The 20,061-nt window shown below is 41.1% G+C and overlaps 1 protein-coding gene and 1 non-coding gene across 3 annotated transcripts in view; one reads left to right on the plus strand and one right to left on the minus strand.

The window, feature by feature from the left end:
• Positions 1 to 11,813: 11,813 nt before the first annotated feature.
• The window catches only part of EEIG2 (EEIG family member 2), a 68,365-nt gene continuing 60,117 nt past the window's right edge, over positions 11,814 to 20,061 (plus strand). The window contains exon 1 of one of the 2 annotated variants that reach the window (XM_074318373.1): positions 11,814 to 12,322. In XM_074318373.1, the coding sequence (XP_074174474.1) occupies positions 12,183 to 12,322 (140 nt within the window). In that variant the 5' untranslated portion in view covers positions 11,814 to 12,182. The remainder of the gene's footprint in view (positions 12,323 to 20,061) is intronic. The other variant, XM_019746515.2, reaches the window with a different exon arrangement.
• Positions 16,670 to 16,743, minus strand: TRNAV-AAC (transfer RNA valine (anticodon AAC)). The gene has a single exon. It is a non-coding gene; the product is annotated as a tRNA-Val (tRNA).

Raw genomic sequence — 20,061 nt, forward strand, 5'->3', positions numbered from 1 at the left:
GATAAGCTTTCTCTTAGGCTGGATGTTTTTCTGTCAATACTTTCTAAGAAATAGCTCCTCAAAGTATTTATTCTAACTGATCTATTGCAGAACTTATGAACAAACATGCCTAATCCTTTAGTTTCCACTTTCTTGAATTCTTGTCAATGCTGCTGATTTGGTCTTAGGTAGTTGAAATAACATTTGAAGCACCATTAATTCTAAATATGACTGATCAAAGTCATATTTAGACCAATAAATATAAAATTGAATTACATTGAAACACTATCAATTCTAAATATAACCAAACCCAGAACCTGGTAATTTATTTCCTGAAAAATAGAGTCAAAGTCTGTTTTTATTTCACTGTACACTTTTGAGATCACCTTTAAAACGTCATCAAACTCATTTATTTCATTCATGCCTAGCAAAGTGCTTGGTACATGAAGAAACACTCACTAAACATTGAATGGCTGAATCTGTAGAATAAGAGAGCTGACAGTATTTGTCAGCTACTATCTCTAACTGATAATGCTGTCCTCAGAAATCAAGCTAATAATGAGCTGGACAGAAAATATGTGTTTTTTAAATATTTGTTGAGTTTAATTCATATAATTTTAGAGCTGGAGAGGATCTAGAGATGATTCGCCTTCCACTAAATGTTCTCTCCTCTGTGCGCACAGTGCCTTTTACATATGAAGTCAGACAATTGAGTTTTCGAACTCATCCCAGAAAAAGTGCTACATACCTCATTGCTGAATATCACTACGTTCACCTTCGAAGGACTCCCCTTGGGAAGCTATGCACTGACGCCAGTGCCTAGTCCACCCTTCAAAGCAATGTTGGAACTCTTTTTCTGCAATAGCCATCAGAGCTTTCGTCGTATTACCCTTGATGTCCTGAATGTCATCAAAATGTCTTCCTTTCACTATTTCCTTTATTTTCGATAAAGACAGAAGTCATTGGGGACCAGATCAGGTGAGGAGGGAGGGTGTTCCAATACAGTTATTTGTTTACTGGCTGAAAAACTCCCTCACACATAGTATCATATGAGCTGGTGCACTGTTGTTATGCAAGAGCCATGAATTGTTGGCAAAAAAATTCAGGTCATTTTCGTCTAACTTTTTCACGCAGCCTTCCCAGCACTTCCAAAGAGTAAACTTGGTGAACTGCTTGTTCGTTACGTACAAATTCATAATGAATAATCCCTCTGATATCAAAAAAGGTTAGCAACATCGTTGCAACAAGTTCACGAACTTAATTGTCAGACCTCGTATGTTTATTAAAGCACATAGCTTAGCCAATATTTATTTAACTTTTCTTCATGTTAATTTCTTGACAGCAAAGACATGGTGATGACCCACCTTCCCGACATAGCCTGATGCCTGGCACATTATAGGCACTCAAATGTTTGCAGAGTGAGAGTGAGGCTAGACCTTTACAGTCCAGTATGGTAGCATTAGCCACATGTGGCGATTGAAATTAATTAGAATTAAATAAAATTTAAAATTCAATTCTTTAGCCATACCAGGCATATCTCACATGTTTAATAACAGTGTGTGGCCACCAACTTGAGCAGAGGGTATTTCCATCATTGCAGAAAGTTCTATGGGACAGTGCTGTTATGGACTATTTCCCTTGTTTTGCAGAACAAAATGAGGTCAAGAAAGTCGTCACTCAAAATCAAAGTGCCAGAAGCAGAACTGGGATTAACACCTGGAACTCCTCAGTCAATGCCCAGAAGTCATAACTCTGATTCATTTCAGAATTCCAGTTGAATATAGCCCTAACTTAGAACTACTGATATTATGGGAGGCATGGTTTTGTCTTATGATTGCCATAGAAGCTATTTATTTTTGTATTGTAATCTATCAATTTGCATGTTTTATAAACAAAAAAAATACAACAAGTAAAAAAAAAAATATATATATATATATATACCTGAAAGTTCTATATCTCTGGTGTAAAAGGAGAAAATAATGCTAATTTTAAAAAATGTTACAATAGTATTCTGGTTTTGTGCCAATTTAATTAGGAAATGAATAGAATAGTCCCTGGGTTAGTGGTTGCTTTTTGGTTTGGTTTCTTTAAAGCATTCCTCTTTGGTTTACTCATTTGTAAAAATCATTTGGATCTAAATCAACAAATTAACAAGGTTTGTTCAGATTTGGGATTCAGGTTAATTTGGTTTCAATTCTTAAAAGATTTCTCAGCTTTTTTAAAGCTCATCCATAATTTCTAAAAAGCTCTTAGAGAAAAAAATCCTTATTTTTTACAACTTCCATAATGTATTTGTTTATGAATTCAATATTTAGTGTTCTCTGAAAAGGGAAATCTACTTCTGCCTGATAGGAATGATTATGAAGAGGTGAGGGAGTGATTATTCCCATAGGTACCCTAACATTAGACCACAGGAAGCAAGGAAAGAAAGGACCAAATCGTTGTTTAAGGATCCCCCAAACGCTATCAGTCTAGGGCACTTGGCTATCACATTTGCTAAGCAAAAGAACCCTTCGTAATCCACTCTAGTTATGTCCTGACTAGAATGAAGTTGTTGAATAAACATTGTGATTGCTGATAAAAGAGCATACAGTCCAGTGTTTGCTTTCAAGAACCACAAAGGCAATTTGCCATCTTTCCATAGAAATTTGAAAAAAAGGTGAAAAAAGAAATAGTGATGAGAGAGATCAAGTTTTGGAATTAAAGGAGGCACTTCGGAAAGTAATCTGGTTCTTTCCTTGAAAGCCCTTATCCTTCCCTCAGGCATACTTGTATTCAAGACAGTTAAATGTTTGTACATGGGTATCAGTAACATCCCTATTTAACCCCAGGACCAAAGAAAGAGAGTATGTTTTTACTGCCATATTTCTTTCTATGTGAAATTAAAAAGCTTTTGTTTGGCTGGAAATGTTATTATTCGTACTCCTTTGTCATTCTCCTATAATCAATCATTCCTCGATAAGTCCAGTCTAGTTTGGTTTTAGGCAACAGAAAATTAAAGCATGTATTTGATTTAACATTATTAGAATATATGCTTTTTTAAACAATCCAATATAGCAGTGTTTCCCAAAAATGAATAATGTATAGAAAAAAATGTCATGGACTCCCAGTGTTGATTTATTTCAATTATAAGGTTTCCTAAATGTACTAGTTTATAATTACCCCTGGTTGTTCGCAGAATGTGAAAAGATTCATGAGACTCTGAAAAGTAGGAGAGCAAGAAAAGGTTTATTGAAAGGTGGTCAGCAGGATGCCCGTGGCAGTGTCTGGAGAAGACAGCTGACACGGGTTTCTGTTTAGAAAAGAGAGAAAGCACCGGCAGAGGAGTTGCTAGGGGCAGCGTCAAGAATAGACAGCTGCCATGGGTTTCTGTGTGGAAGACGAATACTGGCAAAGAAGTTTGACAGGGCAGAGTTTGATAGAAATAGCTACGGCGGGTCTCTGTTTAGCTGGGATTTTATACTTTTCTGTATAGGATGTAAGACGCTTGTTAGTTTGCAGGGGGTTTCTGTTAACAATTGGCTTCTGGGAAGTGTCCTATTCCCATCTATGATGGAGGACAGCTTGCAGGGGGTTGCTGTTACAACTGGCTTCTTCCAGGAACTGTTCTATTCCCATCTATGATGGGTGTTTGTTAGCTTGCAGGGGGTTGCCTTTGCAAGTGGGCACTGTTGTGTTCCCACCTATGATGGATATAGGGTGCTCGTCAGCTTGCAGGTGCAGTGCTGGCCAGGGGAGTCAAAGCCAAGAGTTAATTTTTAATCTCGTTCCTGCTAACTCTCAAGCTCACTCTTGTTAATTCTTTGCCTGTCTCATTCTGCTAGCTCACAAGCTTACTCCTGTTAATTCTTTACCTGTCTCATCACTAAATGTATATTAAACAAAAGTAGATATTTTATAACTTTTATATAACTATAAAATAGTAAAAATTTATAAATAAAATACAATATAATGCTCTAAATGAATGTTTCAAATTAATAACAACAGTTGAATGCTCATTCATTTAGCAAACATTTATTTGAGAATCTACTCTGTTCCAGGCACAGAATATATAATTCTGGCTGGTACAATGAACACACCCTAAATTTCAGTGGCTTTAAAAAGTAAATGCTTAAGTGAAATAAACCACTCACACAAGGACAAATACTATATGATTCTATTCATACAAGGTACCTAGAGTAGCCAAATTCACAGAGACAGAAAGTAGAAAGGTGGTGGTCAGGGGGCAGGGGGAAGAGGAAATGAGGAGATACTGTTTAATCGGTAAAGAGTTTCAGTTTGGGATGATGGAAGAATTCTGGAGATGGATGGTGGTGATGGTCGCACATCAATGTGATTGTCCTTCATACCACTGAGCTGTATACTTAAAAATGGTTAAGATGGTAAATTTTGTGTTATGTATTACATTTGTATTATAATTTTTAAGAATAATTTTTTTATATCACACACCAAAAATTAAATGCTAATTTCTCACAGACCAATATCCTGGTCAGTGGGTTTGAGAGAGTGGGTGAGGAGGCACTGCTATAAACTAACAGAAAGACCCAGGCTGATAAAGGATTTCTCATCTTCAATGCCTGGCTTCCAAGGGCATCTTAACATCAACATTCAGCCATCACCTGGGGTAAAAGGAAAGGTTCACATGCAGGAGGTTTTCATGGACCAGGCCTGGAGGTTGCACACATTCCATTGGCTGGAACTCAAGTCTTGCAGCAACACCTAATTTCAAGGGAAACTGGAAAATATAATTTAACTGTGTACTCAGAAAGAAGAGAAAACAGGTTTTGTGATGGCCTACCACTCTATGCCATAGTCCATCCATTTGGTCATTGAATAATCCATTTCACCCTTCTTCCCAAATAATATACACACTCACTCTTTGCCCAAGGGAGGTAACCTAAAATCTCACCCAGTCACTTCATCAAGTTCAAAGCACAGGATCTCCAGGTAACTGCGCAGGCTTTCCCATCTGTTCTGAATACAACCCCACAGCATCTTGTGACCAGATGATTCTTAACCAGGGATGACTTACATTAGGCAAAGTCTGGGAACAGTTTTGATCGTCACAACTGGGAAGGAGTGGGATGCTACTGGCATCTAGTAGGTAGAGGGCAGGGGTACTGCTAAACATTGTACAGTACACAGGTCAGCTCCCACAACAAAGCGTGGTCCGGTCCAACATGTCAATAGTCCCAAAGGTGAAAAGCTCACTGTGACCTATAAACTCATAAGATATCTTCCTCAATCATACCCAATGCATAATGATGAAGCGAATGTATTGCAGTAAATACTGGCAGGTGGAAAATGGAGAAAGGGAGACACTGGCCTACCGCAAAGATGAAATTCTGCATGGAGGCATTGTGATGTCCCTGAACTGGCAGTGGGGAAGTTCCTAGGCTAGACGTCGTTTCTACTTTCTGCAAGGAACCCTGTTGTCCATTGTCCTCTGTGGTTACTGGCTCCACCCTGTGGAGTTTTTCCTCTACGCCCACATGTGAAGTGGATGCTGGGAAGCATGATTTCCTTGTAGACAGTAAAGCTTTTCATACAGGTTCATGATTTCTTTAGCATTTCAGTCCCTCAAAAACTGAAAGACTTCTGATTATTTGCATCCAACCAGTTCCATATGCCAGTAACACTAAGTTCTTTCCTAGAGATAAATATAGGCTCTATTTTATTTCTTTGCTTTTTCACCATATACTTCTCTTCTTCTCGATTTAAAAGGCCTTCAGACTTAAATGTGAAGGCTACACCCTAAATATAATCTCTGCTGCGTGGCTGAGTTTTAATGGGCCCTAATTGCTCAAAAGCTTTTTCAGTCTTATTTCCTATTCTTTGAAGTATAGAGCAGTCGGTTTTTCCAATCCCTTGAGGCTCCAGACTTCTGTGCTCTCTATATTCCTTTTCATTTATGTTTGCAAACCTGCCTATTATTGCATGCGCTCATCTCATGTTTTCTAATGTCTATCTAAATGCAGCCAGTAAACATAAAACATAATCCACTAACACTCCATTTTCCAACCTCTTCTAGAGCTATGGGCCTTATAGGCAGCTTTTTTGCCTTCTGATTCTCGCAGGCAACTCTTTTACCAAATGTCTTGCCATGGGTTTCCATTTGCTAGCTCCTAATAATAGTTTCCTTATTGTCTACTGCCTGTCTGACTAGTTTTAGATTTTTACGATAGCTCCCTACTTTGGTAACAATTTCTGTGATAAGGTAATGCTCGCTATTGTGGCAAACATACCTCAAAAGGTCTCAGTAAAATTTTGTTTCTTGCTCACGGAAGAGCTCAGTGTAAGCGTTCCTGGTTAGGGATGGAGGATTAAGGGAGTAACTGTTTGTCACACAGTCACCTGGAGACCCAGACTTATAGAAACTCTATCATCTTCACCATGGAACTTCAAACATTTCCCTTGACCTCAAATTCCAACCAGCAGATGCGAAAAGAGAGGGAAGTGACTATTAACTAGAGTTTTTATGGTAAACATTTCACTATATATATATATAAAATCATTAAGTTGTACATCTTGGACTAATACAATGTTATATGTCAATTGTATCTCAATAAAACTGGGGTGGGGAGCGTTTACTGCTGGTAGTAGCAGTTCTCCAGGTGCTGATTCAGTGATCTGGTCTGCTTCAATCTGTGGCTATTACATCTCAACCCACTGTTTCCTACACAGCAATTGTGGCAAGGAAGACAAAGTCCAGAGAACTGCTCAGAGGCTTCTCACCGTCTCATCCTGAAAATGACACATTACTTTTCACATGTTATTGGCTAGAGCTAGTCACATGGCCCCACCTAACTGCAAGGTGATCCAGAAATATAAACCCCATATACCCAGAAAGCAAAGGAAGACCAGATATTAGTGAACACTAGTAACGTTTGCAACAAATGATATGACCTTGAACTCAATAGTCTGTTGACTTGCACTCCTTCAGTCCTTCCAAAGGGTTCAGAAGCGCTGATTTGCGTGACTGATATCCCTTTGTTTTTTGAAATCTCTAGAGTGGTTTCAGGTTCCTGCAGTGAACTTTGCCTAAATCAGGTGTGTGCTGGTTGCTTTCTGTCTCCTTACCTCCATCCAATCTCCACCCTTCTGTGCCCTGCAGTGTCCCAGGAGGCTATCCTCTATGAACTGCATCTTCCAGATTCCTTTTCCCTCAGGTTTGGGTCACGGGATTTACCAGCAGGAAATCAGAATGCAGGCGATGAGAGGTCAGGATATCTCTCCTCCTTTTCAACTCCACGCCAGACTGTGGGTCCCTTATCCTGCCCTCAGTTCTGTAAAGAGTCCTTTCATTAAACTTTTCTCACTTAAACACTTTGAATATAATGTCTTTTTCTTGTTTGGACTTTGACTCATACAAGGTATTTAATAATCAAATCATGAGGCTAAAAAAGAGTACTAGACTCTCTCCCTCCTTCCACTTTTACTGAAGCTGAAGAGCTTTATAAAATGGAAATCTGAATGTATCATTCCTCTGTTTTAAAACTTCATGGCTCCTCATTCTATCCCTGTCTCCACACCCCACTCTAAGTTGCAACAAGACGGAACTACTTTCAGTTCCTCCTGCGACACAGGCTCTCTTCCTCTGAGACTCAGCACGTGCAGTGCCCTCTTCCTGGAAACCACTCCCTACCCCCATTCTCATCATTCAAACATCAGCTCAAATGTTGCTTACCCCAGAAAGTCCTCCATAAACCTACTTTTCCTGGTAGTTAGATGTTGTTATACACTCCCACAGCAACCTGTAGTCACCATCATATATAGATAGAACTCAGTGTTACATTGAAACTTTATGGCAACTGCCTGCTTAGTTGGCTCCAATAGACTCCAACAGTCCACCAATAGCCTGTAAGGTACAGAACAGGGACTGCGTCTCAGATCTCTAGGACCTGTTAAGGTGCTTGGCACGTAATAGGCTCTCAATGAATCTTGGGGATAGTTCCTGAACGTTATTTTAAAAGCTTGAACCCTTCTTCTCTACCTACAGTCCTTTCTCTTTTCATTCCCTGACAAAAATCAGAAAAATAATTTTTAGTTACGCACTCCTCATTACTTCCTTCCGTTCACTTCCCAGAACATTTTAATCTTACTTTGCCACCACCTTGTGTGGAGATTTCTCTTATCAAGATTATCCATGACCTCCTAGATCTTCAATTTAACAGCTTCTTTTCCATTGTAGGGGAGGAAAATTAATTTTCCTTTTACCCTTCTAAATTCTTCTGGCTGGTCTAATCAAATTAACATGAGAGATTAACAGGAAAAAATAACCACATTTATGACATACGAGCATACGGGGGTTTCATAAAAATTTGGAACCGTGAGGACATATCCACAGTTGAGGTATGTATGCTGCTAAGGGTTAAAGAGAGGGAGGCAGGGCTTTGGGACTTCAAAGGGAAAGCAGGCGATTCACAGGTAGATGAGAAGGAGCACACCTTTGGTAAATAAATTCTTGCTGGGCCACCCAGAAACAACGGGACACACAGGGGAGTTCAGCAAATAGAGGTTGCTAGGTTCCTCCCTTTCTGTCACACTTAATTTATTTATGCTAAGGTGATAGCTTCCTTCCTTTAAGCGGGTTTTTCTATCTGAATTCCGTTAGGCAGGGAAGGGGGAGAATCAAAGGTTCTTTCTGAGTCTTTCGATTCTTAAAAATAACCAGCTTAACATAATCAATATCCCAAAGAGCTTATTTTGGGGTGGCAGACTCTGTTTCCCCTCACAGTCCAAATCCTCCAGAATTGCCCTGCAGCATTTTCTGGAAATTTTCTCCTCTGCTCTCCACGGATCATGAAGATCTCTCTCTCTCTAATTGATCTGTTTGCACATCTATGTTATCCTTCATTTATTTATAAGCCCCTGTGTATCCTGTTCATTTGAATAACTATGAACATTAAATGATTAAAACTCTTTCTTGGCTTCCAGGCCATCTCTCTTTCTTTGCAGCTCAACTCAAGGTGCCGTGTTCAATCTTAGTTGCAGCGGGCACAGCCCACCATCCCTTGCGGGACTCGAGGGATTGAATTTGGCAACCTTGTGGTTGAGAGCCCACTGGCCCATGTGGGAATCGAACCGGCAGCCTTCGGAGTTAGGAGCACGGAGCTCTAACCACCTGAGCCACTGGGCCGGCCCCACTTCTCACTTTCTTGATCTCCTCTTTCTCTTACTGTTCTCAGTCACTTTCACAAGCCCCTCTTCCTCCATCTACCCATTAAATGGTCTTCACAGTAACTCATTTTTATCTACCTTTGGGGCTTCAGCCATCAGGGAATACTCTCATTCCCAAGTATTTTCCGTCTTAACCTTTCACCTGAGCTGAGGCTGCCCTTCTCTCCCTGAATATCTCCAAGGCAGTTCAAATATTCATTAGTTTTTCCATTCCCAACCTGGCTGCCTCCTGCTTCCTGTTGACGAAAAAACATCCGTCCTAAGATAAAGCTTATGAGTTTATTTGAGCCAAACTGATGACAATTGCCGGGAAGCAGAATCTCAATGGATTGAGCAAATGCTCCAGAAAATGGCAGTTTTGCAACATGTTTTGTACATTAGAATCAAAGGAGGAGGGTTACAGAAATCCATTGGTGGTAGATTAAGGGGGTGGGAAAAAGCAAACGGGGGAGGTGGGATCTCTGGGATCGGATAAAAAGTACATTGGAGAGACAGATAGTTCTCTGACATTGGTGGACATATTACATTAGGTTAGCATATTACAGCACATAGAGATGGTAATCGGGGGACAACAAAGGAGAGATTCTGGAGTTTCCTGCTCTGGTGTGGGGGGTTGTGCCCTGATGGATCCGGAAAAAGGCATTTCTCTGACCTTCCAAGGGTATGTTATCTTAGACGCAAAAAAGACAACAGACAGGCTCATTTAAGGTAAAGACTGACCTTTGTCAAGGAAGCTACGGGCCAAGGATGTGACTACGGGCCATGACCTGCTTTGTTAGCAATTTTTATGTTATCCTTCATTTATTTATAAGCCCCTGTGTAGCCTATTCATTTGAATAACTATTAATATCTGCTATGCAGGCCTCCCCTGAGCTTGTCAGGTTTAGTATGTGGCCCCTTTTTTTGTCCACATTCCAAAGCTCAGTCAACAGAATCAACATCCATCTAGTTGTCCAAGTTACAATCCTCAGTGTTCCCTTAACTTTTCCCACTGCCTTTCCTCCTTGTCATGCTGGGCAGCCAGCTATATCCCCTACCAAACATCCAGCCTCAGAGTCCTAACTCTGCCTCTGGGTCTTTACTTCAGTTTCTTCCACTGGGGAGGCTCCTCCCCACTTTGTCCCAAATCCTATTCATTCTTTGATATTCAGAACACTGATTACCTTCGATTAATTGCTGCTTCTTCCCAGTTCTAGACAAACTGCTTCTTCACATTCTGAATGCTAAGTTTTGTTTTTTAATGACTGATTTATATGTGCCTCCCTCACTATGTTACAGGAAAAGAGAGTTCTTGGCTTCACCTAGCAAAGAATTCAAACGTGAGCCAATATAGAGTTTAAAGTAAAAGTAAGTTTATTTAGCATAAAGAAACCAAAGGCTACCCCATAGAAAGAGTGGCGGTCTCTAATCGCTAGTGGAAGAGAGACCCCCAACATCCACTGGGCTAGGTAGGGATTACATGTTTTCTACTTCCATGGGAAATTCACTGGTGTGCAGAGAAAGGAGGGTAGAAGAAAAATGGTAAATTAACTTCAGTAATATGCAAGAAGAATAGGGGCAGGTTTGTCTTCAACTCTTGTAAAAGCACAACCTGTGTTTCCTTTCCGTGGGCTTAACTACAGGGATGGTCCTAACGCAATCTCAAATCTTCTGGAGAGATTGCTCTGTCATTGATTAACGTCGGCCTGAGTTCTCTGTCTTGGAGCTCTTAGGCCAGGCTTGGAATCCAACCTCCTGGTTCCTTCTGCAAAAATAATCCTCATGCCCCTTCCCTGTTATCAACGGCTGTAAAATTCTTGAGGGCAGGCTTTTGTTATTTCTTTTACCATTGGGTCTAGCCAGTGACTGACATTTTAGGCGATTAAAAATATTTTTATACGAATGAATGCGTGAATAAATGAGTGAACTGGGAATGTGAATCTCTTCAATTACACCCGTTAAGAGATGACTGCCAGGGAGGGACTCTTTGAATTAGGACAATAACTCGGTTTGAAAACAGGAGTATTAGGTAACCAAGTAGGCAATACACATTGTACCGACATATACATGCTGTAGACAGCAGGTAATTGCTACGTATCAAGGGAGACTTTATTTTTAGGCTTAGTTCTTGGTATGGAAGGCCAAATTTTAAAAGGGAAGGCATTATTTTAACCCGTTCTGTACTCCATTATACTGGGTGACAGAAATTAAAAGTATAAACAAGAGAAAACACTTGTAGCAGCCTAGGCACTTGGTAGGTCCCCAGCACATTTTAATCCCTTTGGTTTTTCCTACCTCATTTTATACTAGAAGGCTCATGAATTTAGAGAACCTAAAGGAAATTTTAGTTTTAGGATTTCAATTGGATGAAACAACAACGTCGTGAAGATTCTGATTAGCTCTATTCACCCAAGATTCTCAATCCCAAGGGGGAAATCCCCGCTGGAGGGGGGAGGGGAGAAAGGAGACGGAGCAAAAACTGAAAGACCGAGACGAGAGGAAGCGGGAGAAGGAAGCTCCCTTTTTGGTTGAGTTTGTCTTTTTTTAACCCGAGGGCCGTGACGCCGTAACTGCCGTCGCGGGTCGGCTTCCCGGCGGAGCGCCCGCCCGCCCTGAATTTCCTCGCCCGCCTTCCCGCTTCCGCCCGGCGGTGCGCTGCTGGCCGCCGCCGCTGGGGGCGCTTGGGGGACCCGTGGCTGAGGCGGCGGCAGCCGCGGCGGTTCTCGGAGCGTCGCTTCTCCACGCTCTCAGACGGGCGGCAGCGGCGGCGAGCTGCGCACCGAAAGGGCGCCCACCGCCCAGGCGAGCTGCAGCACAACCGCTCCCGCGCCGCGGCCGCCGCCGCGCTCCGGCCCGGGCTGCGGCGAGAGGCGGCGGCCCAGTCCCCGGCCCGCCCGCGGCGCCCCCCGGCCGCGCCCCTGCGCGCAGCTCGCGGCCCTGGCTATGGGGCGAGGCGGGCCCGGAGCTCGGCCGAGCTGAGGCAGCGGCGGTCCGCGCGCCCCCTCGGGCCGCCCCCGCACCCCGCTCGCCGGCGTCTGGCCCTCATGATGATGAAGAAGAAGAAGTTTAAGTTTAAGGTGGACTTCGAGCTCGAGGAGCTCTCCTCGGTGCCCTTCGTCAATGGGGTCCTCTTCTGCAAGATGCGGCTGCTGGACGGCGGCAGCTTCACCGCCGAGTCCCCCAGGTAACGCGCCGCGCCGCCCCGGCCGCTGTGCCCGCGCCTGCCCGCAGGGGCTGGTTTGTGGGCAGCGTCTCTTTCCTTGGCCGTTGGCTCCAGGAGGGCGGCCAGCCTCGTGAGCTCCTTTCTCTAGGGACCAGTTTGATATCGGGCAGGAACGTATTGATCTGCACAAAGTGCTCCGCAGATGGTTGCATCTGGACTGGGCTGGGCTCCTGCTCCCCTGATTCCAAATGGTTCCTGCTGTCTGCTCTTCCCTCCTAAATTCTCTAGGAATGGGAGCAGTGGCCAGAACGGAGAGGATGCTTCTGGCTTCTCCTGAAGACGTTTCCATATTTGTGAAGCGCCAAGTGGAACTTGGGCTGTTGTTAAAACAATAACAAAAATGCCCCAAACTGCTTGAATCCAAGAGAAGCCTGTGCTTAGCCTAATGCCTTCTCCCTTGTTGGTTCCTCAGGGACTCAGGAGCCCAGGGGTAGGCCTGTCGGGCTTGACTTGACTCAAGTGTTCCCTGGCAGATGGGACAACAGTCTGTGATTCATCAGAAAGCTGCGTCTCCAATTCTGGGCTAACCCTCACTGAACTACCCATCTTGAAGTGGCCACTAGTAGCTCTGAGTGTGGGGAACTTAGAACCAGCCCGAAGGAGAACCCAGATCCTTCCCTCATTTTGATGAGCCCCTCGGCACTCTGGGAGAGTCGTTGGCAGGTTGCAGAATGAAGTCAGGAGTAGTAATGATCCTGGAGTCATTTCAGGGCCATTCGCAGGTTGACAGATTTACCCTAAAGTGTTCCTTAAGAAAATAGAAATTTTACAGCATTTTAAAAAACCAACCTTGAAGTTCCTGAGATCAAGGGAAAAGGTTAAAAGCTTCTTTTGCCTAAATTTACTACTAAAATAAAGTCTACTGTTCATAGACTTTATTTTTATCCTAAAAATATTCTGCTTTCCTTCTATCTATCATTCCTATTAATAATGTATCGGAAAAAATGTCAGTGGGTTGTGGAATTGGGGCCAGAAAATTGGGGCAAGATTGAAGCCTGTAGAAACCAGAAATTGTAATGTCCAGTTGGCTGAAGCCAAATATGTAGGAAGCACTGTTGGTTCTCAGAATTAAAATACTGTCAGCAGAGGATGGTTTTTAAAATTAAACTGTGGTTACAAATCTTCTGTGGCTATTCAGCTAATGAATTATACTACAATCCTTTTTTTTTCTTTTTTTTGAGTCCCTATTAATGCCTTGTTTCATTAGTGACTTTTAAACACATTCAGTAGGCACTAATTATTCAGAACAATAGCGTGTACTAGTTGGAAAACATTCAACTACTGAAGAATACACTACAATCATTTTTAACACAGATAAGAGAACAATGTAACTTAGAATGGTGCGACAAATATTGTACCAGCTGTTAGGGTGTTGAAAAGCCAAAGCCAATTCTTGAGGTGCAAGTGAGCCTTACCCTGAGCCAGTATGGTTTTGCTGCAGGGTCCTACTGCCACTTTTAGCAGTCACACCAGCTCTTCTGGGCCAGTGGTGACACCTGGTGGCCAGGGTACTTCTCTACCATCTCCTTTCTCCCTCAGATTATTGATTTGGCTTTCTCCTCAGTCAGTTATTCCAGTGTTGCAGACAATCATTTATTCAGCAAATATGTATAGGCTGGGTCCTTTAAATATAGTATCTTATTTATTTCTCACAGCAAACTTTTGAGGTAGGAATTCCCATTTTGTGGATCAATAAACTGAGACTCAGAAAATATAACCAACTTTCCCAAGGTCCCCACATCTGGTAAGTGAAATGCCAAGATTCTGATACCAGGTCTGTCTAATTTCGAACAGATTGATGCCAGATAAAGGGTATAGCTCGATTTGTAATTTGCAAGGGTTGGACAGGAAAAAGCAGAGTATCCTGGGTTAAACTTAGCCTGTTCTGATCCAACTAAAATTTGACTTTGATCAAAGTCATAGTGCTCTGTATAACCAAAAAAATATTTACATATACATATATATATATATATATATATATATATCATATAGTTTGGAGGGAAATGATTCATAATAAAGAGCTGGAGGTAGTTGGTATAAACCAAGACCATAGATTTGGAATGAGGTGGATCTGAGCCTAAATCCTAGCTCACCTGGTAAACCTGGGTGGATTACTTAGCCTCTCAAAGCTTCCATCTATAAAATACAAACTAAGAGCAGACAAGGAACTTGTCTGAGAGGGTTCATTTCTTTTAGATATTTTTCTTAATTCCTCATCCTGACATCTGTGAAAGTTTGTTTTGAAAAAGATACCTCATTTTACAAGGAAAAAAAAAAGAAAGAAAACCTGAAATACCTAAAGGATGTGAATTATTTAAAAATTGTATAACTTTTAATTCTTGGGTGCCAGTCTAGGCAATGCATCTCTAATTAAATGCTAGATTTTAATATTTTAAAAAAATCACTTTATGTGCCTCTTATAAATCAAACATAGTGAACACTGTAACATTTCTCCCATAAAAATACGAAATGAAATACATCGAAAAGATTTAGCATAGCAGGCCCAAGAGTGCTTTTCTTAGAAAGGCCTGCTTACAGTGTTTTTGCTGGCAGCTGAGAATTTGAATAGTCAATAGCTCCCTACACCGATATAAAACTTCAGAGTGGCTCACTGTGCCCCCTGAAAACACACTACAAACAAGGTGACTTATGGTGAATACTTTCTGGGAGTCTGGAATTGACCAGCCCTTAAAAAAACCTTATGCACTGTGTCTCCAACAAGCTTCCTTGATAGACGCCATGTGTTGTCACAATTTGATGCCGGAGAAATTGTGCTCTGGGTGACTCCACTGGGCGAGGACTCTTGGAAGCTTGCACTTGGTTTCTCAGGACTTTGCCCCATGTTCCTTTTCCCTTAGCTGATTCCACTTTGTATCCTTTCACTGGAATAAATCTTAGACATGAGCACGACTATATGCTGAGTCCTGTGAGTCCTCCTGATGGATCACTGAACCTGGCGGCGGTCTTGGGGACCCCCCCAGTGCATGAACCCATAAAATAAGAATTCATTTTGTTAGAGAAAAGCCTTAGAGGTACATGGCAAATTATAAATATATTTGGCTTTGTACAAAAACTTAGATGCAGCTAAATCATTGTTCACCAAATATTGAGGATTTACCTGGTTTGTAGCTGTCTGTCAGGGGCTATGAGAGGTACAACTAATATAAAGGACCATAAGGGAATTACTTCTTCTTAATTAACTTAGGTCATAGATGTATAATAGCTTGACAGTAAGAGACATTATGATTTGGTGCCTAATCAATGGGTCAGACAATATGCGAGTGTTGTTGAAATTCTGAAGGTGAAGAGTTTAATTACAGCTGTAATGGTCACTGAAAACCTTTTTAGTAGTTTTTCAGGTGCTCATGTGAGCGGCATCCTTACTTTAACCAGGAAGCCAGGGTGGGCGGAGAGCTGGAAAGTCATCAGTAGGAGTTGGTGAGATCAGCCTGATTGTGGAGAGAGTTCACATTGAACAGAAGCAGAAGATAAAGACTTGGGATACCTTCATAAAGGGTTCCCCTTCCACTGCTCATAGCATAAGAGTTAATCTACGATGCTCGCAGTAAATTGTAATGTGATTAAAGTGGTATTTAAGCTGGCTGGTGGGCTGATGCCCTTTGGATTCAAGTGGGGTTAGATTAGAAATGGGGAGAGACATTAGGAGTCTATTAAAATAAGCCAGGCAGGAGCTAATACGAACCTGAACTTGGAGGTCTCTCATGTAAGTGACTGATGAAATGATAATGATATGACTAATGCCTTGATGATATATGACAGTAAAGAAGTCAAGAAGAATCTTTGTTTTGTTTTGTTAAGGGGAGTGTAGTATATCATGAGGGAGGATATGAGGCTGTAAGTTGTATGTTAACGTACGACATTTAGGTGACAGGGAGCCTGATAAGCAGTTGAAGACATATAGAGTGTGTATTTCTTAGATTCTAGTCTATTATAAGTCAGCCTGCGCACCGAACATTTCATCTGGAATTTTCTTATACCATTTTGCCCCTTTACAGGTTATTAATGCAAATTAATTTTAGAAGGATTCAGTTTTTCCTGGGAAGGTATGTCCAGTGAAGGGGTTATAAAAAATATAAAGACTAAAAGGTATTTATTTGTAATAAATGTTATTAAAATGGTCAAATTTTACATACCATAGTCAAAAATGCATTGTACATTGTACGATTATAGTAAACTGAAGCTAAATTATTGCCTAATTTTATATTATATGTATGAGTATGAGTATATATATATATATATATACACACACACACACTTTTTTTTTTTTAAGGAGGGCGCAGCTCACAGTGGCCCATGCAGGGATCGAACCAGCAACCTTGGTGGTGTTAGCACCGCGCTCTAACCAACTGAGCTAACCAGCCACCTCACTAAAATATTTTTGAAGACCTTTCAAAGACAGAATGTTACATTATTTAAATCTTTCAGAGCACCTTTCCTTTGTAAAAGCATCTGAATCACGTTTGAGGTTCATTAAGACTGTCAAAATAGGTTTAGTTTCTGATTTGCTTTAACAAAAGGAATAAGAATGTTTTCCTGTATTTTTTAGGATTCCTAAATTTGCCTTGTGTTGTTCATCTTTTTCGATTCCTATAGCTAAATACTAAGTTTCACATGGGCCTGTGGAAGAAAACCATGTGAATTCAGGGAGTGTCCGGAAAGTAATGAACACATCTGTGTACTGGATCTTTTACTTTGTAAACAAGCCAAAGGGATTTCTTGTCTTTGGCCAGAGAATGCCTTAATGTTCTCAAGATTTCAGTTCACTGCACATTGTGTACTTCCTTTTAGTAACCTTTTTCCTTATTTAAAAGTAATATAGATTCATATGGGAAACTTATAGAAAAGCAAAAAGAACAAAAATTACGTAGAAATGAACCAACTAGAGATAATCACTGTTATTTTTTGTTGTCTATAACCTAGGAGTCTTTATTAATCCATGTACACACACACACACACACACACCCCTACTGTTTTTAATCCAAAGTGGGATCACACTGTAATTGAATGTGTTTTCCCTTGACGTATCTTCCCATATCATTAAATATTCCATTACAAAATTGTTTTTAATAGATGCATACCATTCCATTTTATGGATTTCCATAGGTTATTGAATCAAGCCTCTTTTGTAATAGTCTTTCTTCTTTGCTTTCTTTTTTATTGATACTTTTATAAACACACTACAACAAGCATCTTTATAGCCAAATTTTAGGCACATTCATTATTATTTATTAAGGACTAACGCTTAGAAATGGAATTGAGACAAAGGGCTTGCAGATTTTTAAGGCTTTTGAAATATAGTATCAACGTGCTCTGCAGTACATTAAATTGACTTTTTAAGATGGAAAAAAATCACTAATAAGTAGTAAATATAAAGAATAACCACTATTAGAAAATGCCGTTTGTCCATATAGCACAGAATTCTTTATACCCTGACCAGAAATGGTGTCATCTCTTCACAGTATTATAATCGGTGTAATAATGGTAGCTAACGTTTATTGAGCACTCCACCATGTGCCAGGAACTTTTCTAAACCTTTACATCCTCAAATGAACCCTAGGAGGAAGGTACTATTACTACGTTATTACTGTTACTGCTACTGTTTATTGTTCTCCTTTTTTACGTGAGGAAACAAGCGCAAAGAGGTGCTGAAGGTTGCACAGCTGGTCAGCGCCAGAGCGACGAGCCGATCCAGGCCCAGCGTACACTATTAATCACTAAACTCTGCTGCCTCTCCAATTTTGTTATATGTGCTCTCATTTTTTTTTTTTTAAAGATTTTATTGGGGAAGGGGAACAGGACTTTATTGGGGAACAGTGTGTACTTCCAGGACTTTTTTTCCAAGTCAAGTTGTTGTCCTTTTAGTCTTAGTTGTGGAGGGTGCTGTTCAGCTTCAAGTTGTTGTCCTTTCAGTCCTAGTTGTGGAGGGTGCAGCTCAGCTCCAGGTCCAGTTTCTACTTGCAGAGGGCACAGCCCACCATCCCTTGCGGGAGTCGAACTGGCAGCCTTGTGGTTGAGAGGACACGCTCTAACCAACTGAGCCATCAAGGAGGCAGCTCAGCTCAAGGTGCTGTGTTCAATCTTAGTTGCAGGGGGTGGAACCCACCATCCCTTGCGGGACTCAAGGAATTGAACTGGCAACCTTGTGGTTGAGAGCCCACTGGCCCATGTGGGAATCGAACCGGCAGCCTTCGGAGTTAGGAGCACGGAGCTCTAACCGCCTGAGCCACCAGTCCAGCCCTATGTTCTCATTTTTATGTTTTAACAAGATAGTAGATAAAAAAGTAGCATGAGTTTTTCTGAATGTCAGTCTCAGAAAACTGGTTCCAGCATGTGACACTAAACAGGTCATGAGACCTGGCCCCTTTGGATTTGCCCCAAGGTTATTGTGTGTGAAAAAGAAGAAACATAGTAGTCATGCATGTACTTCTTCTTCAAGATATGACTTTCCAGCAGTAGGTCCTCAAAATTCAGTCTCATTAATGGGCAGTTGTACCTTGTAAAAATATTATTAATGCCATTTTGCACCAGTAAGTTAGTATTCACTAAGACATCACTAAGCCTGCACAGCAGGTGGTTTATAAATATTTGTTGAAAGAATGCAGATATTTGGAGACAGGGTCTGTTGTAGCTTTGCTAAGGGTGACAAATGCATAGAAATCCCCCAATTAAATATATAGGGAAGTCAGAGGGGGAATGTATTCTGTTCTATGACAAAGCTTACAGAGAATTTATATTCAGTTTGAGGTGTCAGCCTTTGTGGGGTATTATCAGATAGAGATCCAGGGAAATATGTTAATCTTGAATTATGTCAATAACAGGGTCTGGGGTCAGTCTCGAGAGATGATGGTCTTCAAACAGTAAAAAATGAACTTATGTATATTTTGTAGTTCTAATTTTATTTAATTCTTACAAAATTCCTTTGATAGAAGTGTTACTTCCTATTGGGTATCAGGTGCTGTAAGACATATATTACAAAAAATAATAATAATAATAACAAGTGGCTTAAACAGGACAGAAGGTATTACTCTCTTGTGTAAAGCCCCAGCTGATGTAATGGCTATGCGCTGGCAAGTAGTTGGAAGCCCTGACTTTTTATCTTGTTACTCTGTCGTGCCAAGGGTATTGTTCTCATCCACAGGGACTAAGTTGGCTCACCCTGCATCCGAATTCCAGCCCCTGGGAAGGAGGAAAGGGAGGTCCCATTTGCTCACAGCCCATTGACCAGAATTTAAGCATAGGCCCCATCAAGCCCCAAGGAAGATTGAGAAAAGTAGTGTTTCCTGGGGGAATGTATTCCATGTGCCCAGTAAAAGAATCAATTACAATAAAGAGAAGGGGAGGACAAATACCACGGAACAGTTAATTAGCCTTTGCCACATGTCTCTTTTAAAAATGAAAAAGTTGATCCTCAGAAAAGCGACATAATTTGTTCAAGGTCACACATCAATAAATGAAAGCTATTTTAAAGACTGTCCCCTAAGGAGGGAATAGACTCATGCTGGGGACATCAGAGGATAGAACTAGGACCAGAAGGCATGTTTCTATCGTGTATAACATACCGTGTTTCCCCGAAAAGAAGACCTAGCCAGACCCTCAGCTAAGTCTTTTGGAGCAAAAATTAATATAAGACCTGGTATTATATTATATTATATTATATTATATTATATTATATTATATTA

This window comes from Rhinolophus sinicus, linkage group LG14, assembly GCF_036562045.2.
Source record: "Rhinolophus sinicus isolate RSC01 linkage group LG14, ASM3656204v1, whole genome shotgun sequence".
Classification (NCBI taxonomy): domain Eukaryota; kingdom Metazoa; phylum Chordata; class Mammalia; order Chiroptera; family Rhinolophidae; genus Rhinolophus; species Rhinolophus sinicus.